At 42.4% G+C, this 26,852-nt stretch overlaps 1 protein-coding gene across 1 annotated transcript in view; it reads right to left on the reverse strand.

The window, feature by feature from the left end:
- Positions 1-9,441: 9,441 nt before the first annotated feature.
- The window catches only part of LOC144508284 (protein-glutamine gamma-glutamyltransferase 2-like), a 29,253-nt gene continuing 11,842 nt past the window's right edge, over positions 9,442-26,852 (reverse strand). The window contains exons 4-13 of the mRNA XM_078236101.1: positions 26,080-26,198; positions 24,263-24,391; positions 23,635-23,812; positions 21,974-22,109; positions 20,057-20,160; positions 18,662-18,904; positions 18,011-18,283; positions 15,433-15,593; positions 14,217-14,350; positions 9,442-11,370 (exon numbers count right to left, since the gene is read on the reverse strand). Coding sequence (XP_078092227.1) covers positions 11,220-11,370; positions 14,217-14,350; positions 15,433-15,593; positions 18,011-18,283; positions 18,662-18,904; positions 20,057-20,160; positions 21,974-22,109; positions 23,635-23,812; positions 24,263-24,391; positions 26,080-26,198 — 1,628 coding nt within the window. The 3' untranslated portion in view covers positions 9,442-11,219. The remainder of the gene's footprint in view (positions 11,371-14,216; positions 14,351-15,432; positions 15,594-18,010; positions 18,284-18,661; positions 18,905-20,056; positions 20,161-21,973; positions 22,110-23,634; positions 23,813-24,262; positions 24,392-26,079; positions 26,199-26,852) is intronic.

The following is a 26,852-nucleotide window of genomic DNA, read 5'->3' on the forward strand; positions in this document are numbered from 1 at the left end:
TTGGGTCTCCAAATTAATAGGAATCCCATGCCCCGAATCAAATACTTGTACTCCAAGCTAACAGGATTTCCAAGTTGAACGTGAACCACGCCTATCTTCAGATTCAATTGGATGAGTCCTCCTGGAAATATGTGATGATCAACACACATAAGGGACTCTGTGTATACTCGCTTGTCCTTTGGGGTGTTTTCAACATGTGCCATTTTCCAAGGAGTTATCCTTCAAGGGCCACCCAAGATAGTGCTATATGTAGATAACACCTTGGTCATGTGGGCTTCAGAATAGGGACACCTATCCAATTTAGAAGAAGCTGTACAGAGATTTTCTAGAGTGAAAGTTTGCTTGAGGAAGGAGCAATGCGTTTCCGGCTGAAGTAACCTATTTAGGCTACTGAGTAGATGACAAGTGATTACATCCAGTAGAGGATAAGGTAAAGGCCATCAGGGGAGCACCAACCCCAAGGGACACCATGGAGTTGAAATCCTTCCGGCATGAGTAAATTATTATGGAAAATTTATCCTGGACTTGGCTTCCATACTGGCCCCTTTGCATGCCCTGCTACGGAAATACTAGTGATGTTCCTGGGAAAACTGGGCAGACACTTTTTCTAAAGTCAAATGTTAACTACTGACATCTAAATTATTGGCCAATTTTGATCCTAATAGATAATTAATATATCGATGATGGGGGTAATATAGAATTCTTAGTATGAGGCCCTTCATTTTGGTTTTACTATAATAAGTAGACTAGGTTAAGGTAATTATAAAGTGCCTTATATATATATAGTGAGAATTCACAATGTGCCTCGAACAAAATATGCAAAGGTATTATAAACTGCAAAAGTATTATAAATTGTAAAACCATAAATTAACCAAGTATTATAAACTTAAACTGTATTTCAATACATATGTATTGTGCACCTTGGCCAACTTCGTTCTGAATGCAGCATGATTGGAAACACAACTTCTTTTAATACAATGAAGCATAAAAAGGCGGTTTCTTATCTATTTTTGGATACGCGAAAGCAAGTTTAATCATAGGCCTGGTATGTAAGGGAGTGGATTTGTTCATGGGTAGTGAGGCTGGAGAAGTCTCGTAATCTGATAAGGAGAGGCCAGATTTGGGCAGAGAATGACTCCTTTTGACAATTAAGATTCACAGCTGCAAGCAATGGCCTTCATTACTGGAATAGATGTGGGTTAGGTTTCCTGGGTAACGGGGAAGGAACCTACAGGGGCAATGAGTTAATGATCTCCTCTTCCTGTTGACAGGTGGAACATTATGGTTAATTATTGGTAATAATGAGTAATATTGTGATTAGGCTCTCCAGTCTGATTGACAAGGCTGAGCGGGATATTGAAATGTTCAGAATAATATAACAATTTTACAATTGCGAGATTAGCTCAGAGAGGACAGTCAATGCTCATTGACTGTGTTTTTGTCCTGATGCATGCATTAGCAAATAAATTCGTTTTCATTCTTTAAATATATGCTACCTTTCGCAGTCTATGTATTGGTTGAGTGAGGTCAACTAAATACAGGGCACTCCAGGGGGACATCTCAGAAAATTCCTCTTACAATTGACTTGTGATATTTCCCCATATGGGGTTGGGCAGTGCCATCACATCGCTTGAAAGACGAGACAGAAAAGCACATCGCGTATGCATCCAGGACCCTTTCAGACACCGAGCAAAGGAATTCTCAGATTGAGAAAGAAGGGCAGGCAGTTTGGTGTGAAAAAATTCCATCAGTACATCTATGTTTTTTTTATAGTTACCGACCATAGACCCTTATTGAGCCTTTTCAAAGAGGACAAGGCAATCCCCTCTATCTCCTTTGCCCCGATACAGTGCTGGGCCTTGTTATTGGTGGCCTATGAATATCTTCTATAAGGCCACCCTGGAAGCTGGATAGCCAAGCTGATGCACTGAGTTACCTCCCATTGCCCACCAGTTTGATTACTTCTATGACTCTATATATGGGCAAAATGCAGGCAATTGGAACTAGCTTAGGAGTTATTAAAAAAAGGGCAGCCTGGACAAGTTGGGCTGAAGGGCCTGTTTCCATGCTGTAAACCTCTATGACTCTGTGAGTTTCTCATGACCCTGAATGTTTTGGAGACTTTACCAGTCAAATTAAGGCCTGGATCCAAAATGATCCAACCTTATCTAAAATAAGGCACGTGATTCTATACGGTGGATTCCGAGGACAACCTTTCAAAGAAATGAAACCCTACCTTATTAAGAAAGACAAACATAGTGTTGAGGACTGGATCATTTTTTAGGGGGGTCCTGAATAGTTGTTCAGCCCCCAAGATAACTTCCAATATTAATGGAACTATATAATGCCCACCCAGGAGCATCAAACATGATTATGCTGGCTCAGTTTCGACTCTGATATCACAGAATTCGTTAAGCGATGCAAAGTGTGCCAAGAAAATTAAAGGCTCCTTCCCTCAGCCTCCCTACACCAATGGGAGTGGCCTAGCAGGCCATGTGTGTATGTACATGTGGACGTTGTGAGGCTCTTTATGGGTTCCATGTTCTTAATCATAGTAAATGCACACTCCAAACGGTTGGAGGTACACCACACGTGTTCCACTGCTCAGACTTCTCAGGCTACGATTGAGAAATTATGACAAAACTTCAGTACATTCAGAATGCCAGACACCCTGGTTTCTGATAATGGCACTGCATTTACTAACAATGATTTCCAGAACTTTGTGCACTCTAATGGTATCTGACGTGCCTGAACAGCTCCTTATCACCCATCGTCAAGTAGATTGGCGGAATGGGTGGTTCAAACATTCAAAAATGACATGGAGACCAAATTGGCATGATTTTTGTTCAATTCCAAGACCATACCACATACAAAGAACAAAGAACAGTACAGCACAGGAAACAGGCCCTTCGGCCCTCCAAGCCTGTGCCGCTCCTTGGTCCAACTAGACCAATCGTTTGTATCCCTCCATTCCCAGGCTGCTCATGTGACTATCCAGGTAAGTCTTAAACGATGTCAGCGTGTCTGCCTCCACCACCCTACTTGGCAGTGCATTCCAGGCCCCCACCACCCTCTGTGTAAAAAACATCCCTCTAATATCTGAGTTATACTTCGCCCCTCTCACCTTGAGCCCGTGACCCCTTGTGATCGTCACTTCTGATCTGGGAAAAAGCTTCCCACCGTTCACCCTATCCCCTTCATAATCTTGTACACCTCTATTAGATCTCCCCTCATTCTCCGTCTTTCCAGGGAGAACAATCCCAGTTTACCCAATCTCTCCTCATACCTAAGACCCTCCATACCAGGCAACATCCTGGTAAACCTTCTCTGCACTCTCTCTAACGTCTCCACGTCCTTCTGGTAGTGCGGCAACCAGAACTGGACGCAGTACTCCAAATGTGGCCTAACCAGCGTTCTATACAGCTGCATCATCAGACTCCAGCTTTTATACTCTATACCCCGTCCTATAAAGGCAAGCATACCATATGCCTTCTTCACCACCTTCTCCACCTGTGTTGCCACCTTCAAGGATTTGTGGACTTGCACACCTAGGTCCCTCTGTGTTTCTATACTCTTGATAACTCCTCCCTACATTATTTCTTCCAAAATGCATCACTTCGCATTTATCTGGATTAAATTCCATCTGCCACCTCTCCGCCCAATTTTCCAGCCTATCTATATCCTGCTGTATTGCCCGACAATGCTCATCGCTATCCGCAAGTCCAGCCATCTTCGTGTCATCCGCAAACTTGCTGATAACACCAGTTACACCTTCTTCCAAATCATTTATATATATCACAAATAGCAGAGGTCCCAGTATAGAGCCCTGCGGAACACCACTGGTCACAGACCTTCAGCCGGAAAAAGACCCTTCGACCGCTACCCTCTGTCTCCTATGGCCAAGCCAGTTCTCCACCCATCTAGCCACTTCTCCTTGTATCCCATGAGCCTTAACCTTCTGAACCAACCTGCCATGTGGGACTTTGTCAAATGCCTTACTGAAATCCATATTGACGACATCCACGGCCCTTCCTTCGTCAACCGTTTTTGTAACTTCCTCAAAAAACTCCACCAAATTTGTAAGGCACGACCTCCCTCTTACAAAACCATGCTGTCTGTCACTAATGGGATTGTTCCGTTCTAAATGCACATACATCCTGTCTCTAAGAATCCTCTCCAACAACTTCCCTACCACGGACGTCAAGCTCACCGGCCTATAATTTCCCGGGTTATCCCTGCTACCCTTCTTAAACAACAGGACCACATTCGCTATCCTCCAATCCTCAAGGACCTCACCTGTGTCCAAAGAAGCGACAAAGATTTCCGTCAGAGGCCCAGCAATTTCATCTCTCGTCTCCCTGAGTAGTCTAGGATAGATGCCATCAGGCCCTGGGGCTTTGTCAGTTTTAATGTTCCCTAAAAAACCTAACCCTTCCTCCCTTGTAATGGAGATTTTCTCAACGGGTCAACACCTCCCTCCAAGACACTCCCGGTTAACACGTCCCTCTCCTTCGTGAATATTGATGCGAAGTATTCATTTAGGATCTCCCCTATTCCCTTGGGTTCTAAGCATAATTCCCCTCCTTTGTCCCTGAGAGGTCCGATTTTCTCCCTGACAACTCTTTTGTTCTGGATACTGGATTTGTCTCCATGGAGTTGGTAATGGGACGATGGCTTCATATCAGAGTAAACCTAGTATTTCCAAACTTGACAGGAAGAGTAGAATCCCAACAAGAAAGCCAGCAGAGAAATTACAATTCTGCAAGGACAAAAAGTGCTTTCACAATGGGTCCACGTAAGAAACTTCACAATGAGTGATCTGGTTCACGTGAGAAACTTTAGGGATGGCCTCAATTGGATCCCTGGATAGGTAGGGAGAAAACAGGGCCAGTGTCTTACAAGGTCAAAGTCCAGGGTAAAACCTGAAAGAAACACTTGGATCATCGCAGAGCCAGGGAGTCCATGCCCGAGCCAGCCACACTTCCAGCCATGAAAATGGTCCCTACCAGTGTCAGGCCTCAGCTCAAAACTGACTCCGCTTTAGCTGTTCTGGATCATGAAGGCATGGACTTGGAGATGGAAGCTGAAGAAGCGGACATCCAGGCTGCAACAGAATCTCAGTAGGGACTCGCATTGGTAACATGGCAATACTCCCTCCAGAAACAAAGGTCCCCTGTTTGGTTTACAGTGCTTGACCCTGTCCCACCTTCAACGGACCTCAGACTGACCGCTGTGTGGCGGTAAGGTTCTTCTCACAGTGGGGGTGCTGGGGGGAGACACGGACCTAAAGGGGGAGGGATGTTATAATGACCACGAAGGACGCGGGGATCATCAATACATCTCTCTATGGGCTTCATAGAATGCGTGCTTCCTTCTTGAGCAAGCAGAGGTCCGCCCAATGAGAAGCGGACAGCGGGGCTTCAAAACCTGCTGCACAACCCAGACCGGTGTTATAAATCTCAAGATGTAGACTGTCTAGCTGTAAGTGCGGGTGCGGCTCTTCTCATTGATACACAATAAAGGGGCTTTGCTGACAGGAAATTAGCATTTCACTGAATTATAATACCATCCTTTACAAATAATTGAGTGATGATTTAATTATGTGTCTTATACAAGATCAGTGTGTAGATGGTATTGCATGTTATTTAGCCTGCAGCAAAGTGGGTGTGGAAGTGTACATCTGAAAGGTTCAATTCAGTATTTCTTGTTGAGTTCCACTCCTTGGAGCAAGTTAGGAATATAATACTTCATTGGAGTTGTCATGCTTTCAATGGCAAGTTCAAGCAAGTCTTATCTGACTTTTCACGGCCCGACAATGTTTTTTTCCCATTTGTTCTCACCAACCATGATCATGGGATACAGCGCTATGTCTGTCTGCTACATGCCTCCTAAACCTAATGCATGTTGGAGTGTAAATAATTTTATTCAGCAGTAAGCTTGGCCGTCCTCCTTAATTCACACAATCACAGAACAGGGGCAGCAAAACAGAAGGAGCATTTGGGCCATTGTCTTATAAATCTGCCTGTGCCCGCTCTCTGTAGCAGCAATTTACCCAGTGTCACTCCCCGCCCTCTTCGTGTAGACCTGCAAATTCTCCCTTTACAATTTGATTTTTCTTTTAATGCCTCGATTGAACCTACCTCCATCACAGTTTCAGGCAGTGCATTCCGGAACCTAACCTCTCGCTGCATGAAAAACTTTTTCCTCATGTCACCTTTGGTTCTTTTGCCAGTTACCTTTTCAATCTGTGCTCTCTTGTTCTCAATCCTTTTATCAGTGGGAATAGTCTATTCTGTCTGAAGCCCTCATGATTCTGCATGCCCGTATCAAACTTAATCAGACCTCTTCCAGGAAAACTGACAGGTGCCAAACAAGGGGGGCAGTCCTGCCAACATTCCCGTCAGCAGCTTACATTTTTTCAATGAAGTTGAGCTGCTTCCAAAGAAAAGCAGAAGAAGAAATTTGTTAGTTTGAATTGAGAGCAGTGGCATTTTATGAATGTCTCTCTCCAGGTATCTCGATTTAAACGAACCAATTCCTTATTCTGTATTTCCTTTTGGATGCAGCACATCTTCAGCGACAAAAAAGGAAAGATAGCCAAGAAATGTCTGCAATAGCATGACCCACTTTATGGAAAATACACAGAGAACCTATTATAAGTATGTTTATGAGTCAACTTTACAGAACCAGGTGAGGAAGCTAGACACACGTTCTGCACAAAACCCCATGATAATGCAACATTAGAAATCAGAGAAACCACAGAATTCCTATCTGGCAGAAAGAGGCCATCCAGCCCACCGAGTCTGCACCAAAAAAAAATCCCCACCCAGACCCTCCCTCTGCTCGATCTCTGTAACCCCGGGCATTTACCATGGCAAATCCACCTAATCTATGCAACTTTGGACACTAAGGGGCAATTTAGCCTGGTCAATCCACCTAACCTACGTATTCAGCCAGGTCACTGAATTGATCACTATGTGGCATTAAATGGTTGCAGGTGAAAAATCAGGATCTGAAGGAACAATGATTGGAAAATAGTAGCAAAAGAATAATACATCAAAAAGAATGGCTGCTGTAAATTAGTAAGTTAACATGAAGGGAAAGAAACTTAAAGATTGAGCTAAGAATAGAGTTTGGTAGGTAAGTCATGAAAGAATATGAGATAGAATTAGAAAATGTAAACCAATTTTGCAGTAACAACGTGACTGTAAAATGAGAGGAAAAATTTAAGATGGATGATTATGCAACAACTTGACACAGCACCTTTTAAGGCACTTTACAGTAACATAACCAAACAAATTTTGGCACCGAGTCATGTGAGAATTAGAGCAGAGCTTGGGGCCTTGGCACATGAAGGCAAGGCCCCTAATGGTGGTGATAAAAATCAGGGATTCTTAAGAAGCCAGAATGGGAGGAGTGTGAATATTTTGGTGTTGTAGGGCTGCAGGAGATTACAGAAGGTAGCGAAGAGATGAGAAGGGATTTGAAAACAAGGATGAGAATTTTGAAGTTGGGAGATGATGACAAGCACAGGGAAAAGGGGGGAATGGGACTTGCTGTGAGTTAGATCTCTGCATTGCACTCTGTTCATTACCCTTTTCAATTAGAGTGAATACAAAACGGGACTAACAAATGGAGAGAGCTTGGGCGTCGGAAATGAAAATGTACAACATAATAGACTGTGTCATTAGACAGTGTGATGTATCATTTCATTGTACCTCTCCAGAAGAGAATACTCCCAATAATATTTAACTCTGAAAAAAATATGAAAGGTGATGTGTCTTGTGCTCAGCACTAGGGCTCAAAATGCATGGGAGCAGCAGATGAAATGGCCCTCAAAAGTCCCCAGAAATCCTGGGAAAATTCAATCATGGGGAAAATCAATGAGAAAATACCCAACATTGATCCCTACTCTTGCTTTACCCAAGTCACAGTCCTGAGGCCTGCAGCCACTATTTTGTTGCAATTTTGCAATATGCATTTTATTTCTGCTTTGCGCTTAAGCGTATAGTGAATATTGAAATTATTTTTGATCAAATCTTACTTGGTAGACATTGATCTTAATTGATTAATTAATAGATAATAATCAGTTATTAGCCGGGGCGAGAGGCGGAAAATCGGATTCGCGGCCAATTTCTTGCCTCTTGCGATCTCGCCGGCCCTGTTTGTCCAGCAAAATCAGCCTCACACCTTGCCATTACTTACCCTACTGGAAAACCAGCAAGAAAACCTCCTGTTTTCTTGCCTATTTTACACTTAGAACTTTTTGAGAAAATGCTGCCCGATGTGATGTGTCTTCTTGCCAGCACTGGGGCTCAAAACGTATGGGAGCGGTAGATGAAATGGCCCTCAATAGCCCGCAGAAATCCTGGGAAAATTCAATCATGGGGAAAATCTATGAGAGAATACCCAACATTGAGCACTACTCTTGCCCTACCCAAGTCACAGCCCTGAGGCCGAAAACCATTATTTCTGCTTTGCTCTTGACCTTAAGCACAAAGTGAATATTGACGTTATTTTAGATCAAATCTTACTTGGTAGACATTGACCTTAATTGATTAATTAATAGATAATAATCAGTTGGGACCTACATTTCCTGAACTTGTTTCTTCCATACTGGCCATGTACAACTTGTATTTAGGCGAGATCTTTGTTTTCTGTTTCTCAGGCTAAAATATTAAAATAAGTTGTCTTTTGTCTAGCAGAGGACATTTTTTCTTGCATTCAGTGACTCTTGGATTCCAGGCCAAGACAATGAGTAACCTTATATGGAGTGGTCACTTAGTATGGAGCAACAGAAGATGAAGTTTGATTGATGGACATACCAGCTGATTGATGGCCGATGAGAATACACCATCAAAAAATACGTAAACAACTTGGGTAATGCAAAGTCTGCATGGCCCTACAGTGTCTGCGAGGAGAATTGTTAAAGACTGAGACTTGTTTTGAGAATGTCTGTACCAGACCTCGAAAGGCTGGAATGGAGCCTGGGTAAGATGCTGTTTCGGAGAGTTAGTGTAGACGTGATGGGCCAAATGGCCTCCTTCTGCACTGTAGGAATTCCATGAGATTCTATGGTTTAGGGTGTTAACAGACTAAGGTGGGGTTATTGTCTTTCTTATTTTGATATATAAAGTGATTTCCTTTCAATAAAGTTATCTCTCTTTTTTCTTACTTTTCTCTTTTTTATATTATCAATTATAATTTTCTTATTATAATTTTTCAAAATTCAATAAAATTGCTGTTTTAACACATTACTTCTCAAAGTTCCTGTTACATCCAGAGTATGGCTCTGAACCTAAGTGAGATTGCGAAAGGGACTCTTTACACCCTGGGACATTCTTTCTACATTGCAGGTGTTATATAAATGCAATTGGTTGTCGATTCTCAGATTGTTCCTCAGTTCACTGATATCATTAATGTAAGAAATAGAGCCTGATTAATGCAGTTCATCCAGAATTCATTCATGAACCTCTGCTTTATTTTCTTCACCAATTTAATCAATACAATTCCCAGTCCCCAAGATATCAATCAGTAATGCATGGGGGCGATTTTCCAACCTTGCTGTGTCTGGTGCAAATCCCGGAAAACAATATGCGGGCCATAAATCGATTTTGGTTTGCAATCATCCCAGTCCTTTTCTACTGGCACAAACCGGATTGTGCTCCATTAGCGGAGACCAGGCATGATGGCCACTCTGGGGAGGCATGGAGGCCTTTGAAGCACCTGGGTGGTTGGAGACATGGTTCAACAGTGCCCATCTGGCAATGCCCACTTGGAACACTGGAAGTGCCTACCAGGCACCTTGAAAATGCCCACCTGGCACCCTGAGTGGGGGTGAAGCTTGGGTGACTCAGTGTGGGATGATTACGATCCAGATATGTGCTAGTCAATTTTCCTGCCATTATGACACTTTGGGAAAATCGCGGCCCATGCATAAAGATTACAACATTGTATTCATCAAATTAAATTGAAGAAGGTACATAAAGATACATAATCACATGAAAATAAGTCATTTCGTTGCTCAGATAGGTGATATATAATGTGATGGATAAGGTGATACAGAGGCGAAGATAAGAGGCTTTAAGACAAACAGCAGGTTGTAGGATCTCATGGCAAGTACTGTCCTCTCCCTCTAGATTTGGTTTCTATTTTTTGGTCTCTGCCGCATTTTGCTTATGGTCCCGAATTTCAAAGGTGTGCACATCAGCAAATTAAAATGAAACGAATTTAACCTGACCAACATTTCCTGTTTTCATTTCGTGTTCCATTGATACAATCCGGCAGTCTCTCCTTTGCATATTACTCCTCCCTCCATCAGGGAAATGCAATGATTTAAACTCGGAGTGAATCAAAAGGTTTCTGTCGAATGTTCTGTGCAAGTAGGTTTAAAAAATTCACCCAGGACATTGCTCCTGTGTTCTCAAGAATAAAAAATGGCACAAGATGGAAAGTGTGTCTGCACTGTGTGCCTGAAAATGTAGGGCCACAGCTTCCCAGAAATTGGGCATTGGTCGTCACCTGGAGGATTGGATACTGGCGGGCCGTAGATGTCAACTCAGCAGCGAGGCCTACTCAAAATTGACTGGCTCAGGCATCCACAGATAAAGCCTGGACAGGATGGCCCACAGAGATGTGAAGAATGCCAGTTAGCATTGGTCCACAAGACTGATGTGGAGGAGAGCTCATTCTCCTCTGGCTCCTCGGTAAGGCACATTTGAAAACAGAAATGAACACCTACATTGAGTTTGCTTGCCTCCAGTAGTTCCCTGTAAGGCCTACTGATTCAGCCTCTGTAAACCACTGAGAAAAGAATGCCAAGCTCCGTTTTCACCCAATTTAATATCAGATTGTTAAATGTTGGAGCACTGATCAGAATATTCAAGAGACCTAATGCCTGTTTTAGATGGGTGTTCCAAACATTCTGAAATCACTGACTGCTGTCAGACACAGGAGATAATTCTCAGAAACAGGCCATTCTAAGTCTATGGGGCTTTTGCCCAGATATTGGCTGTAATGGTGACCAAATTCAACCCAAGTACCTCATAGATTAGTCATCTTAAAAATGCACAATCACAATTATTATAGCAGACCGAGACACGTGTACAGTTTCCATGGTCTGAGTAACTTCGATGAAAAATTATTTCCAATTGCGTAGAATACAATCCTAATACACAGTTATATCATGTAATGGCAGTAGGTCAGAGATAAAGCAGAGTTTAAAAACTTTGGACAGTGATGTTCTTGAATCCTTTCACATCTGTCATCTTGTCGCAGTCAAAATCAACCATTAACTTCCGTGGGCCAGTTTTCTTTGGAGTGAATTCAACATGTATTGTTGCCGTTTGTTTTGCACCTATCTCACTGATCCTGAAACAATGTAAGAGAAATGTCAATGTATATAGAAAACAATCTCTCAGTAGATTTTCAAGATCTGCAAAAAAATTAAGTTAATATTAATGCAAAAACAAACCAAAATCATCTTCAGCTTCCGTAATGGCTGATTTGATAATATCAGCTTGTATTCTATTCTGCATGTCTCAGGTCCTCTGTCCGTGTTCAGTTAGTTGGCCAATTCTGATCGACTTCTCAGAATTTAGTCATCTGAGCTTTGACTTTATCACCGGAATTTTACCGGCACACCTGCCCAAGGCTCGTAAGATCGTGCCCGAGGCCAACGGAGAATGTTGTTCTATGAGCTACGCCTGCCCCGATTCCGGGGCCAGTGTGCCGGTAAAATCAGGACCTATGTATCCCTCATCAGTGCAGCTATCTTTCCCTTGCTTCTGTTTTGTCCTTCAAAGAACAGGGGAGCTCACAAAGGGAAACCAGCTCCACACACACATTACATAGAAGCACAGGCTTTGGCCTTTGGCAACTGTTAAAAATGAAGAAATCAACTGAAAAGGAAGACCAGAGATTATTCTTTTTGTTGTGCCTGTGGAATTCTCAGTTCACTGATGCAGGTGTAAGGAAATTACTGCCAGTCAATGTGAGGTCCATGATTCCTTAGGCTTTCCAGAGCAGCTAAAATTGGTGGAATTTGGTCAAAACCTGTAACAGGTGTAGGCCCTGTGTTCGCATACCAAAGTGGCAAAGGGCAACCTCCCCGGATTTCCTGCTTCAGTTTCCTCTAAAGAAGTGCAACAAAAAGCTGACAGTGCAGCTTATGCTGAAATATTTTGCAGAACTGGGGGTCTGTAAAGGCCCATGAGCACAGTAATCATAGATCATAGAATCCCTACAGTGCAGAAGGAGGCTATTTGGCCCATCGAATCTGCACCAACAACAATCCCACCCAAGCCCTATCCCCGTAACCCCATATATTTACCCTGCTAATCCCCTCACACTAACCAGGAATTTAGCATGGCCAGTCAACCTAACCCGCACATCTTTGAACTGTGGGAGGAAACCGGTGCACCCAGAAGAAACCCATGCAGACACGGGGAGAATGTGCACACAGACAGTCACCCAAGGCCAGAATTGAACTCAGGTCCCTTCACTATCATTGGTTCAGAATCCTGGGTTCTGCACTGTGGGGGCACTTTCACAACATATGCTGCAGTGGATCAAGAAGAAGTCTTGTCCCCACCTGCCCAAGGGCAACTAGTGAGGGGCAATAAGATTCAGACTTGCTAGCAATGCTGATATCCTGAATTTAAAAATAATCTGTCTCCTGGTCAACCCTGACTTGAGCTTCTGGTCCCATATCATCTCCACTAAGATCATCCAGTCTAACTCAATACATTTGTATGTCTTTGTCAATCACCAGACTCCATATGCTGATGACTGAATATTGAATTTGATGATCAGCCATGATCTGAATGAAAGGTGGTGCAGGCTGGAAGGGCCAAATGGTCCATTCCTGATGCTATTTTCTATGTTTCTTTCTTGCTAGTGCCCATCCTCCATCCTTTATAATTTCAGTTGTCTCAAAATCTTTTGTGGTGATTGTTCCTTTCAGCATCCATCTGCAGAGTAAGCATCACATGACCCAGGGAACCAATCAGGGAGCAGCATGGGGCGGAAATCAGTGAGTTTGGGTTTCTGTTCCAGAGCCTTCTCAGGAGCTGACTGACAGCCATGAGGCTGTGAGCCTCTGGATTATAGTTTTATGCAAATAAAGGTTGCAGTTGTTATTACCTAACTGGTGAACTGGAATTATATTTTCTGCTTTTATCTTATTCTGTGCCAAGTCCTACTTCGTCATTACCTGTGGTTTAGCAGACCTGCATTCATCCTGGTTCTCTACTATCTCAAGTTAAAATTCTCTTACTTTCTGCAGTCACAGAGCACTTTTCCTCTGAACTCTCCATTCCAACTCTTCGACCTGTTGTGCACCATTTCTCCTTTTAACCCACTATCAGCAACAATGCATTCAGACCTTTTAACTTTGTGTTCTGGAAACTCTGGCTTAAGACTCTCTGCCTTTCCTCCTTCATGTTTCTTTCATCAAATCTTTGAACGTTGCATTTGACAACTCTTTCTTATACATCTCCTACTTGAGTCTTTGTCAGAAATATAAATGCAATTTGATCCTGTAAATGGCATTGTCCTATGAATCTAGAGGTTATAAACTATTTTTGTACATAGGAAATGGAAACAGTGAAAGACCACTTGGTGCATGGAGCTTTCTTTGCTATTCATAATGATCATAGCTGATATTGGGCTTCAACTCCATTTTCCAACCTGTTCCACAAACCCATTAATTCACTGAGAGACCAAAAATCTCTCCATGTGAGCCTTAAATATCTGGGGCAGAGAATTCCAAAGATTCACATCCTTTTGAATGAAGGTATTTCTCCTCATCTCAGTCCTAAATAATTGGTTCCTTATTCTGAAACGGTGTTCCCTAAATTCTCACGCCAGGGGAAATTTCTCAGTATCTACCCTGTGGAGCCACTTCATAATTTTAAATGTTTCAATGAGATCATCTCTCCTTCTTCCGAAGTCCAAAGAATATATGGACTCAAAACATTAACTCTGTTTCTCTCTTCACGGATGCTGCCAGACCTGCTGAGTTTTTCCAGCATATTCGTTTTTCATTTCAGGTTTCCAGCATCTGCAGTATTTTTGTTTTTATTCCAGGAAATATAGACTCAGTTTACTCAGCCTCTCATCACAGGAACATCTTCTCATCCCAAGCCAAAAATGAATGAATTGTTTGTCTGTTGTGTGAATTTTATATATTTAATAATCATGTCGTTCTCACTTACCTGAACGTTTTCATCCCACAAATTAGATATGCTCCTTCTACAGTGAAGACACAGTGTTTCAGTGGCACTTGCAAAGGGTTTGTAAAATGGATTTCTGCTGTCAGTGGTTTGAGTATGACAGGATCATCATGGATCTGAGAAATGAAATCAGTGTTAATGCTCAAATTAGCCCTTATTATTCCACCCTGTTGAAGTCAGTCAGACTCATGTTTACTAAGGTGGTGCATTTGAAGCTGAACATATGCTGATTTCACGTGATACAAAATCTAAACTGCCCCTAAGGTGAACACTTTCCTCTTCTACTTCTCCCTTTTGAATAATATGGACGATTGTTCTGTCATTAATTTGAGAGCTCAAAATCCTTACCTGGATGTCAATTATCAGCCTTTCAGTCAGACAGCCATGATTTGGAGCCTCAATCCAGTGTTTGCTAACAAATATCATTGCAACCTTTCCCCTCTGTTCCTGTCTGAGACCTGCTGGTGATTCTGGCCACCATCGTATACGGTCGGTAGGGATTCATGCAAGAACTGAAGTTCCTACATACAGTAGAAAGCAACCCACATTTAAGATTGGACTCAGTTAGGAGTGGCACTGAGGGGAGATGTAAAGGAGAAAGCAAGGGAAATGGAGGAAGAGAATGAAGAAAGGGGGTCACACATTTAGTCAGTACAATGACGACTAGAAGAAGAGGAGAAGCTGGAAGTGCTTTGGGGTAAAGGGAGGATCGCTTTATTATTAAGTAAAGGGGAGTGGAGATATTGCAGCTTAAAGAACGTCAACTTGAACCACGTTGGAAGCGGAGGAGAATAATGCCACATTGAATTTATGGGTACGATGGAATAGAATGTCAGTGCAAACTGGAAAAACTGGAGGAAACAAATCATTGGAAGATTCCTTGGAGCTGCTCCTAATCCACTGGAAATTCCATTTAAATTCAATTCATTACCAAGGGCTGAGTGTTATCTATTATTGCCTGATTCTTCTTTCCATTGAGCTATTAATGGATATGACCCAATTTAGCATTATTACAGTTAAAATGTTTTATTGTTTTCTGGAAGGCAAGGTTTGAAAATCATTCCCTCTATTACGAGAAGATAAGCATAGGAAGACCACTGAATGAGATGCAAAAAGTGAAACATCTCCAGAGAGTGGCGGTTCAATTAATGGTTTCAATAGTGGTGATGCAGTTGATGGAGTTGCTGCAGTTAATTACCTGAATTTTAATTACAGGATTAATCACGGAAAGATCATTCATTGCCAATGAAACTACTTTTGTCATTGTGTCAACTGCAGAAGCAGTCAGCTTGATCAAACGATGTTGTCCAAGGTAATTGGCATAGTCTGAGTAAGGCACGTCAAGAGTCACGGTCTTATCTGAAAAGACAATTAAAGAACAGGAAAAAATGTTTAAGAAATCAGCATAAATTTCAATGGGATAGGTGCTTTTTTATTTTTATGTAATGTTGTTAAAGTCCCACAGCACTCCATAAAGGGTAAGAGGGTGTGGTATTGGATGGGGAAATAACTAAGGCAAGATTGAAAAGATTGGTTTAAAGACAACTTCTAAAGGTGTGAAGAGATGTAGTGACTCAGTGTGATGTAGAACGAGAGTTTCAGTGTTTAAAGCAGTGATGGTTGAAAGCATTGTCATAAGAGATAGTGTGAGGAGGTGGGTTTGGCAGGGGATGGTGACGAGGGAGAGAAGGGAGAATTCAAGCTCCAAAAGTGGGGAACTGTGATGATACTCTGCCTTAAAAAATGTATTCGTGTCATGCTTCTTGTGCAGGATTTGTTTTGGCAGTCAGTCCCATTATCGGTGCTGCTTTGTCTGTACCTGGCAACCCCTGTTGTTGCTTCAGCAGCATAATTGATCTTAATTGTATAATATTTGTTTTAATCTGGACTAATGCGGGGTTGGTATGTTAGTGCTTTCCCCAGGGATTTTTCAGTGTGGGGCTTGATTAGGGTTTTGACAGGAAAAGTCATGTGACTGAGTGGGGATAGACTCATGGAGAGAAATCCAGTTCAGTTGCTGTTTTGGATCTGTAGAGAGAAGATATAGCTCTCTGACTGTTTCTTTCTCTATCTGGATTTGGAGACTGGGATTTGCCAGAAAATAGGTGTCTTTCTCTGAAGTTCTGCTGCTTGAAAGTAGCTGCTTTGGAAACTATTGCGTGGGAGTCAGAAAGCAGTTGTCTTTTATATATGTGCAGACAGGGTAAAAGTCTGCAAATTTAGCATCCATGTGAGCATGTCTGTTTTTGGTGCTAATTGGTTTCAAAGAAGGATGTATGTCTGTGGGGATTTTGCTTAAATTGGAACTATAGAGATAGATAGCTGTTAAGAATTATACTTTGTCATGTCTAAATATTTTAATTGGTAAGATTTCTGCAATAGTGGAGGTAAGGTAAAGAAAAGAATGATGATTTGCAAAAATGAAACAAATATTGGATTCTTTGTTTGTCTTAGAAATAGTTTCCCAGAGAAGCTTCAGTCAGTATTTTGCTTCTTAAAACAGAAAGGACAGGATTTTTCATGCATGACTGAGACAGGGTGTTCGATGGTAGTGTTGAGTGAGGATAATGGTAAATATTAAGGATTAATGATGAATATTAATGATGGAAATTATGGATTAATGATGAATGTTATGGATTACAACCAATCAGAACATAACAAGACAGTTTAAGTGTGAGATCTGAACCAATCTAGAGATTGCAATGCTTCAGAATATGATGGGTGGCTAATGGGTCTAAGTGCTCTGGTTTTCCAGCTGGTGCTGTCAGCGTCTGACAAGTGGGATTCTACCATCTGAAGAATGCAAATTTAGGCATCGCGAGAATCACCCCAGCCAGTCCGGCTTCTCAGTGATCGCCCGCTTTAGTGGGCAGGTCCTCTTCCCCCTAAAACGAAACCCTCAACACACCACCCCCCATCCACCATACCTGCCCCCCCCGCCCCGTCATGCCCCTCCTCCCCCTCACTTGCCGTTGACAAGGGGATAACTACCAACCCCTCACTGTCTGAATTCACCATCCTGAAACTGAACAACACCTTTCCTAGGATCTGAACCAAAGCCCACTTGGTGCAGATCCCTCAGGGGAGGCAGGTGAACAGCAGAAGGGAACTGAATCAGGCTCCAAATCCTTTACTCACATTTTAAATAAATCAGGTTGATTAATTATTGGGTTCCCACCCACTCTGACCGGGAACCCGATCAGGGACGGCACGGCAGGCAGAGACCATCGCAATGAGTTTGGCGCCCAGCGCAAAACCCATTTTTTGCCCAATGCCCGATTCTCTGGGCCAACACGATTCCCGCAGGGACTTAGTGGGCCCGGAGAGTCCCAGTCATGGATTCATGACATTTAATTTAAGCTGCTCTTAGTTATTAAGTTATATCATTTAGTCAGCCTGACAATTTGAATAGATCACATATAAACATCATGGCTGAAGTTTTCTGGCCATTCCTGTTAGTGGGAGCCTCTTCAGCAAAGGATGAGGACAACAGGAGAACCCATTGACGTTGCGGTTTGGGAGGTCCCACCGCAGGTCAATGGTGGGCCATCTCTGCCACAGCAAAACACGCTTCTGCCCAGGTTTCTGGCATCATGGCAGGTGTGACCAGATCATGATGGAAGGTCACAGAGAAGAAATTTTAAATCAGTTTTCTCTCTCCTTAGATGCTATCTGACCTACTGCTTATCATGAACACTTCTTGTTTGTTTTTTCATTGTCTGTTACAACAGAAAATGTAGATTAGAAAACGAAAAGATCAATAACTGTTCCATTACCTCCATTGCCTCGGACGGCAATTTGTTGCAGATTCTTTTCTGTAATTTGGCGCACTAGTTTTCCATTATAGCTTTTTACATGGGCATGGAAGTGAAGGTTGCAGACCATATCCATTGAAGTGTAGTTGGAGATGGTTACAAGAACTTGAACATTCGATCCATTGGCTATTGATTTGTCAGTCTTCACAAGGACCTGGAGTTTCTTTTCTGGCAGGGGTGCCATCCTATTTCTCCAATCAGCTTCGGAAACAATTGCTCTTTCTTTAGCAGAACCTAAATAGGTTGAAAAATAAGGTTCCATAAGGTAACAGTGATTTATTTATTTTTCTGCTCTCCTTGTTGGATAATTTGTATAAATCGGCTGGAATTCTCCGGTCTCGTATGCCCCACCACCACTGCCAGAGAGAATGGAGAATTTGGCACTCAGCCAAATGCAGCGGGACTGGAGAATCCCAGCCATGGTTTCCGACACCATATATGTAGCTATAAATGCACACTATACTCACAGCTCACTTAAGTTATAAAATGTGATCTGGAAGTTGAATCCATTGCTATTAAATTAGATTGGTAAAACTGTCATCAAGATGTAAGCATGAACAATATTAAAGTAATAAAAGATCACATTTCAAAATGTCTGCTTCTGTTCCTTACCCTCAGGATACTTGTAATTATGTGTGATGTCATCACGACCATCTCTGCCACAACTCTTTGTGCTGATATTCTGACCCACATGCTGAGTTTCGATCCTCATCTTTTCCTTTGTGCCATCTCTACCCAAGACCCAAGATACTTGATCTGCATTGACTTCAGCAAAGACAAAGGGAACGTCATACTTCATATCCACAGCTCCTTCCTTTATTGCCTTGACTGGAGCTGGTCCACAGCAAAAAATTCCTTTAAAAAAAAAGAAATACATGAGAATCAACCTCAATGAATTTAAATAATCCTGACTGTGATTCATATTTAAGAAAGCTTTCAGAAGCCCTTCGAGCCATCTCACTTCAAAGAATAGACACTTTTATTAAAATATTCCAATTCCAATTCTCTTCCCGCACCCAGTGGTGCAACAAAGCAGACTTTCATCTATTGCCACAGCTCGTTATTCCTGGAACAGGTCGCTAGTCAGAGGGTTATAGCTTGAGCAGTGGCATTCCACATCAAGCGTGGCTGACCAGGAGTCTCTCCTGTTCTTACCGTGTGCCACTAGCACTTTGGAAGAATTTGCAGGTTGATACATTCAACCTGTTTGGCCACGTTATAAACACACCTTCCTTGACTATCAAGTCCTGGGGTGGGAACCCAGAACGTCTGTCTGAGAGGCAGAGATACTACCCACCACCACAAGACCTCCTGTATTAAAATACAATTGTTCGTTTTTATTTTTATTTTATTTTTAAAGATTTGCCTTTGCCGTGCAATCTTGTTGAAATACTTTAGAGAGATTACCTGATGACCTCCGGCACGGTAGCACAGTGGTTAGCACTGCTGCTTCACAGCTCCAGGGTCCCGGGTTCGATTCCCGGCTCGGGTCACTGTCTGTGTGGAGTTTGCACATTCTCCTCGTGTCTGCGTGGGTTTCCTCCGGGTGCTCCGGTTTCCTCCCACAGTCCAAGGATGTGCGGGTTAGGTTGATTGGCTAGGTTAAAAATTGCCCCTTAGAGTCCTGGGATGTGTAGGTTAGAGGGATTAGCGGATAAATATGTGGGGGTAGGGCCTGGGTGGGATTGTGGTCGGTGCAGACTCGATGGGCCGAATGGCCTCCTTCTGCACTGTAGGGTTTCTATGATTTCTATGATTCTATGAAAGGAAACACTGGAAGTAGTGTGATTAACTAATGTATAGTAATTTATTGTATTGATCAGAGGATATTTCCCCCTGGGAAGCTGATGCTGCTGGCCTGGGTTGGCCCAGAAGAACATTAGTCCATCGCACAGCGCTATTCATAGTCAATACAACAGCAATTAATTCACAACGATGGGAAAAGATATGAACTGTTTAAGGTGGGTACACTATTATAGTTTATGATGTTGGAATTGCTCTCTGTACCTTCACTTTTTTCCTGTGGGGTTGAGTCCAGCACCTGCCAACCATCATTGCCTTGCCCCAGATCATTTCTTGCCATCCAGCTCTCTATCCAGACATGGAAGTTCCTAAATTGCAGCAACAATGAAAAGTCTTCAGATTACTAAAAGTCTCACAAAAATTGTGTTGTTTTGTTTGTATGTTTAAGTAGGGAAATAAAAAATCAGATGAACACTTGGCTGACCTAATAGTGGCTATCAGTATTAGTGATTGAGTGAACATTCAGTTTGTAAGATCAGTTATGATTTATCTGCACATATTCTGAATATTTATCAGTGATTACTATTTGAAAGCATTTTGCTTTTCTCTTTTGACATTTAATTAAATTATCAAGTATATATTCCAACTATTAGAAAATAATGTCCTTGATATAATTAGGTTTGGTATAAGAATGAAAAGGAGTAGAACAATTAAAGATTATTTTAAAACTGTCCTCCTTTCAGACACTCAACAAAATGTGACATTGTGCCACATAAAAAAATAATAAAGTCCAGAAGTTCAGGACCCTTCCTCTTCTCAATCCCAACCCAGTCCCGATCAAAGTCACAGATTACACTCCCGGTAATTGTAATAATGCTTCATTCTTTCTCCTTGTCCACTTCAATCTCTCTGCAAGCTGTGGCATTGTCCTGCTCAGTCACTCTATGCTCAGTTCACCCTCTGACTTTGCTGATGAGTAAGAAGTTTAACAACACCAGGTTAAAATCCAACAGGTTTATTTGGTAGCAAAAGCCACACAAGCTTTCGGAGCTCTAAGCCCCTTCTTCAGGTGAGTGGGAATTCTGTTCACAAACAGAGCTTATAAAGACACAGACTCAATTTACATGAATAATGGTTGGAATGCGAATACTTACAACTAATCAAGTCTTTAAGAGACGAAACAATGTGAATGGAGAGAGCACCAAGACAGGCTAAAAAGATGTGTATTGTCTCCAGACAAGACAGCCAGTGAAACTCTGCAGGTCCACGCAACTGTGGGAGTTACAAATAGTGTGACATGAACCCAATATCCCGGTTGAGGCCATCCTCGTGTGTGCCGAACTTGGCTATCAGTTTCTGCTCAGCGACTCTGCACTGTCGTGGGTCGCGAAGGCCGCCTTGGAGAACGCTTACCCGAATATCAGAGGCTGAATGCCCGTGACCGCTGAAGTGCTCCCCAACAGGAAGAGAACAGTCTTGCCTGGTGATTGTCGAGCGGTGTTCATTCATCTGTTGTCGCAGCGTCTGCATAGTTTCCCCAATGTACCATGCCTCGGGACATCCTTTCTTGCAGCGTATCAGGTAGACAACGTTGGCCGAATTGCAAGAGTATGTACCGTTCCGCATGTTCCGCACACACGAGGACGGCCTCAACCGGGATATTGGGTTCATGTCACACTATTTGTAACTCCCACAGTTGCGTGGACCTGCAGAGTTTCACTGGCTGTCTTGTCTGGAGACAATACACATCTTTTTAGCCTGTCTTGGTGCTCTCTCCATTCACATTGTTTTGTTTCTTAAAGACTTGATTAGTTGTAAGTATTCGCATTCCAACCATTATTCATGTAAATTGAGTCTGTGTCTTTATAAGCTCTGTTTGTGAACAGAATTCCCACTCACCTGAAGAAGGGGCTTAGAGCTCCAAAAGCTTGTGTGGCTTTTGCTACCAAATAAACCTGTTGGATTTTAACCTGGTGTTGTTAAACTTCTTACTGTGTTTACCCCAGTCCAACGCCGGCATCTCCACATCTTTGCTGATGAGTGCCAGAGTTCCTTCAGCAATGGCTTCTCTTCCCAGGTGTGCATCCTGACAATTTTGCAAGGATTTATTCCTGGCCTTCTCCTCTTCCTCATCTATATGCTGCACTCATGCATTTGTAATTTTATACTGATTTGACTCACCAAACGCTATCGTCCTGTTTTCCACATTTTCTCCCGTATTCATCATAGAATGAATCAATTGTTAAATTCCCATTGCTGTCGTGAGCAGAATTAAAGTTTGTGACAACACGAGTAGGAATTCCTAAGCATCTCAAAACTAAAGGAATAAAAAAACACAGTTAATTTACAATTACTTAGTAACTGTGACAGAGTGGGATATGTGAGCAAACTGCCTGCATCTTAATACAGTATATGTTAATTTTGGATTATCAAAAAGAAAGAATATTAGCTTCTGCAAAATATTTTTTACTCGATGAATTTCCACTTCATATAACAAGACTTTCATTTATATAATGCCATTCACAACATCAGTGTGATTCGCAATCAATTAAGTACTCTTTCATTGCAGTTGTAATGTGGAGTTGCCGGCGTTGGACTCGGGTAAGTCACCTGATGAAGGGGTAAAGCTCCGAAAGATCGTACTATCAAATAAACCTGTTGGACTTTAACCTGGTGTTGTGAGACTACTTATTGTAGTTGTAATTCTCTTTATGCTATTTATTGAGGGATGTGTGATGGTCAGGATATCAGCAGAACTGATGTCCTGCAGCATCTTTCTGAAGAATCAATTGATGCCAAGCTTGAGCTGGTGGACCTAATTCAACAACTCAACTGTGAGGCAGGCTCTCCGGCAGTGCAGTTCTCCCTCAGTATTGCCTAGAATACCTACTTCAATCTCTGGACTGGAGCTCAAACCAAGGGTCTTGTGCTCTAGATGAGAATGTGACAAATGAACCAAAGCTGACATCTAACAAACAGCCATTTTTCTCACCGAGATCTGACATGAGAAACATTGGAGTCTTATAATGAGATGAACCGGGTAATGAAAGGTAGATTTTGTTTGTATCCACTTAGTGGTCAAGCTTACTAAACAGCAGTGCTGTTAAACAGACATAGCGCTGTAACATTGCTAGCCCAATTTTAAAACTCACATCCCATGTAATGAAGGATCAAATCTGGACCTGTAAGTAATGAACCCCCTTTTGTAGTGGAATAGTGTAGTGGACATAAGGGACAGTCAGAACCCTGGTTGAAGATACTGCATTTAATCTTTGAATATATCTCTTGTACTTGAAAGGAATTTATGCTTAACTATTTCAGTGTTTGACATTTCACATTGCCAACTCAGTGCAACTGCAGATGATTAGTCACATGTTATGGCAAGAGATTGAATATTTTGAGAGTTTGTTTGGAGAGGCTGAGAGAACAATACACTCTTTGAAAATCCGTCATTCTAGTTTGTCATCCACCTCAGTATTTGTTCTTTACACTAGCTGTCTATGTAGTTGCTTCTTTAAATAAACTACTGTACAAAAAACCTGTGGCTTTTGACTACATGAAGTGACCCATATTTTGATATTAGCTGCTTTCTAGATTAACTATCTTAAATATATAGGAGAATATAGAATCAGAGAAGAATCAATCCCATACTTTGTCTATATAGCGCGCAAGAAACAATTCTTTTCAATATAAGTTAATACGTGACAATAATAAGTCAAATCAAATCAAAATCTGTCATATCAACATATTTCAAATACTTGAGGGTATATTTCAATGCACAAACATGTGGAGATTTAAAATTCAATTCCAGTTCAGAATAAAATCCCTTTTCCCCTTTGTACCTGTGCAGGCCACTGCTGCAAACACCCAGCACTGCCCAAATTGAACCCTCTGACCGCCACGATCGAACCACTGATGAAGGATGGCAACGCTTCCATTCCAATTCCAAGGGCATACCCCACCAGAGTATGGGCTCTGCCATCTGCCTTCAAGTATTCCACTGTCATCACAACAATTCACCTGCAAAAGTTAGAACAATAAATCAATGTTAACATTGTGGTGTCGAGTCCTGAGATCATCAATTCAGTCCATTACACGATGTGAGCACTGGTTTATTGCAGTGGGAAGAATACATAATATAATATTATATAATAATATAATAATAATATAATAATAATATAACATAATACTTATATTAAAACAACTAGTTTTTCCTTTGCTGGAAGGACCATGTTCACCTCAGATTTTCTTTTCTAATTAAATATGCAGCTGTTGAAAAGGTTGAGCAAGGACAACAGAAATACAATCATAAAACATGACCAGGAACAAATGAATAAGACAGAATGCCTGGATCTCACAATGCTTATCGTGGTCTGGAAGAAGGGATGTGGGATACAGAGGGGTACAGCACATTATTATCACCTAATTATTATTCCTATTACTATCAGCTGTAACGTACACAGTGCTTACCATAGCTGACACCACTCTGCCGATGTAAACGGGATCATTTCTGCGTATATAGTCCTTCTCTGGGCATTTCTGGCATTTGAGATTCTTGTCCAATAACATCAGACAGATATCTATGATTTTCTCTTCAAACTGAAAAAGAAAGTGCATTACTTTTACTCTATGAATATTGTTCAAGAATTATTCAGCGGTGACAGTGGATGGAGTTTTACGGCCCCATTGTAACAGGGGTGGGATTGTAAAATCTGGCAAACTGGTTAAAACGCCACTGACTCCGGTGGGAACTGAGGATCCCGCCAGTGCAAGGGGCCATAAATTCAGCCCAGTGGACGGGATTTTATGCACCCCCCCCCCCCCCCCCGCCCCACCCCCACGGTTTGTTTTGCAATTCCAGAGGCCTGCAATTGGCTGGCAGTGGGATCCTCTGGTCCCAGATTGTCAACAGGTAATCCCATTGCATGCACCTCCCTCCCCCACTTTGCGCCCGCCCCCACCCCCCCCATCCCCTCCTGCCTGGAAACCTGCAGCGGGGTTCACCATCGGTGGGACTGGAAGATCCCGTTGGCGGGAGTGTTGGAAAAATTCAGGCCTCTAGAGTATTTTATATCTACTATTGTTACTATTGTTATTATCATTGAATTATCACAATAGCAGAGATATGAATATATGGCTAGTTTCAATGTTATATTGATATTCAATTGCTAGGACATTGCAGAACATGGGGGTGGCCTTTGCTGTCACACCTGCTGCCACATTAATAAACTCATGGAGCTCTTGCCGATAGCCCAGTGGTCCATTTGTTTGGAATGCCTGATTCACAATGCAATTGATCTCTGCAAAACTAACCTTTGAATATTGAAATCCCTGATTCCTGACAAGCCAACCCAACCCCTCATATGCTAGACAACAGAACTCAACGTGTCTTTGGGATCTTCTAATGGAATAAACTATGAAAATTCACAAATTGCAGAGATACTATGCATCTGCCGCTGAAATGCTGGGATTTTGAATGGGAATAAAAAGAGTGGAACACTGAGAGATGTGGGGTCCTTCCGAATCAACTTCAACTGACAGTGCAATGCAAATCAGTTCTAGCCGGCCTCAGGAGTGTTGTGGTTCCTACTTCTGTCTTGATCTGTTGTATCACTGGAGTCTCCACCATCACTGATTCAGATGTAAGTTACTATAGATAAAAGAATTCTTGTGTCCTGCTATTGAACTTTTGGTTGCAGAATTTGGGGTAAAGTCAAATGCTTGTTGGTGACATTAGTGATTACAATGTATCGGCATTACATTCTTTTTCACTATTTTTATGTCTACATTAACTGATTTATTTTAAATAGCTTATTGTCTCTGTTAAAAAAAAGCAGACAAGAAATGTAATATGAAGGTGCTAAATCAATATTCCCCACAATAATGTGTTAGGCTGCAGTATTGTACTTGAGGGACACAAATTTCTCTTCAATATATCACCTGCCCTATTTACGTTCACCTTCAATGCATGCGGCTTTGAAATCACTGGTAGGAAGTTTGCATGTGCTTGTAATTTGAGTTGCACACATTTAAAGACACCTAAGTCTGCAGATGGTCTAAGGTTCATCTATCTACAGGGATGAATTTTGCTCACAGGGTGTTAGAGGCTGCAATTTGGACTTGGTGTTGTCTAATGATTCTTAAAATTGAAACATTTGTGGACCAGGAGCCAATGTAAGTCGGAAAATTTGAGGGTGATGAGTGAACAGGTCTTAGTACAAGTCTGAAAATCGACAGCTCACTTTTAAACAGAGACCGACAGTAAATTGTTCAATGGTTTCAAATACCTGTCCAAAGTACCATGAGCGACTTTGAATAGATTGATCAGTCCCCATGAAGATAATCCCGTCTTCATTCAGCACATATTCCTCTCGTTGTTCATCATTGTCCAGGAAAACCTCATCCTCTGACAGGGCAAAGCACAGATTTAATAACACAACAATCATTTGTAATTTGTTTAAGTGAAATACAAAAACTAACGCAAAGGGGGCGATTCTCCCAACCTGCTGCGCTGTTCAAATAGTGCAGCGGGCCGGGACTATCAGCAGGGGCCGTTTCATGGGCTTCTCGCTGGGTGTCACAACCTCCGCAAGTCTCTGAGGATAAGATTTCAAGCGTAATCACCTCCACGTTGGAAACCTCCATTTACATTTCATTAGTGGGCCTGGGACTGAATTCATCGGGCCAGCTAATGTCTCCCCCAGCTTGCCGGGATTGGTTCACTCCAGCGGGGTTTACAACTGCTCCCCACTAACAGGGAACAGGTGGCCTGACCCCACTAGAGGGAAGAGAGGCCATTGAGCCCCCCTCCCACCCCCCTCTGAGGTCAGGGGTAAGAGGGGAGGTGCCCCCCAGCCTGACCCTGGCACTGCCCAAGAGACAAACTGGCACTGCCCACCGAGCATCACTGCTCACCGGACTACTGGGGCAATTGGTGGGGGGGGGGGGAGGGGGCCCACTCTGCACAGGATCGGTGGGAGAGGGAGAGAGGAGGTGGTGATAGGGGCTGGCATCCAAGTGGGGGTGGGGGGCAGGGGACAGGAGGGCCAGGGCTGCCGGG

The sequence above is a fragment of the Mustelus asterias genome, chromosome 20 (assembly GCF_964213995.1).
Source record: "Mustelus asterias chromosome 20, sMusAst1.hap1.1, whole genome shotgun sequence".
NCBI classification, from domain to species: Eukaryota; Metazoa; Chordata; class Chondrichthyes; order Carcharhiniformes; family Triakidae; genus Mustelus; species Mustelus asterias.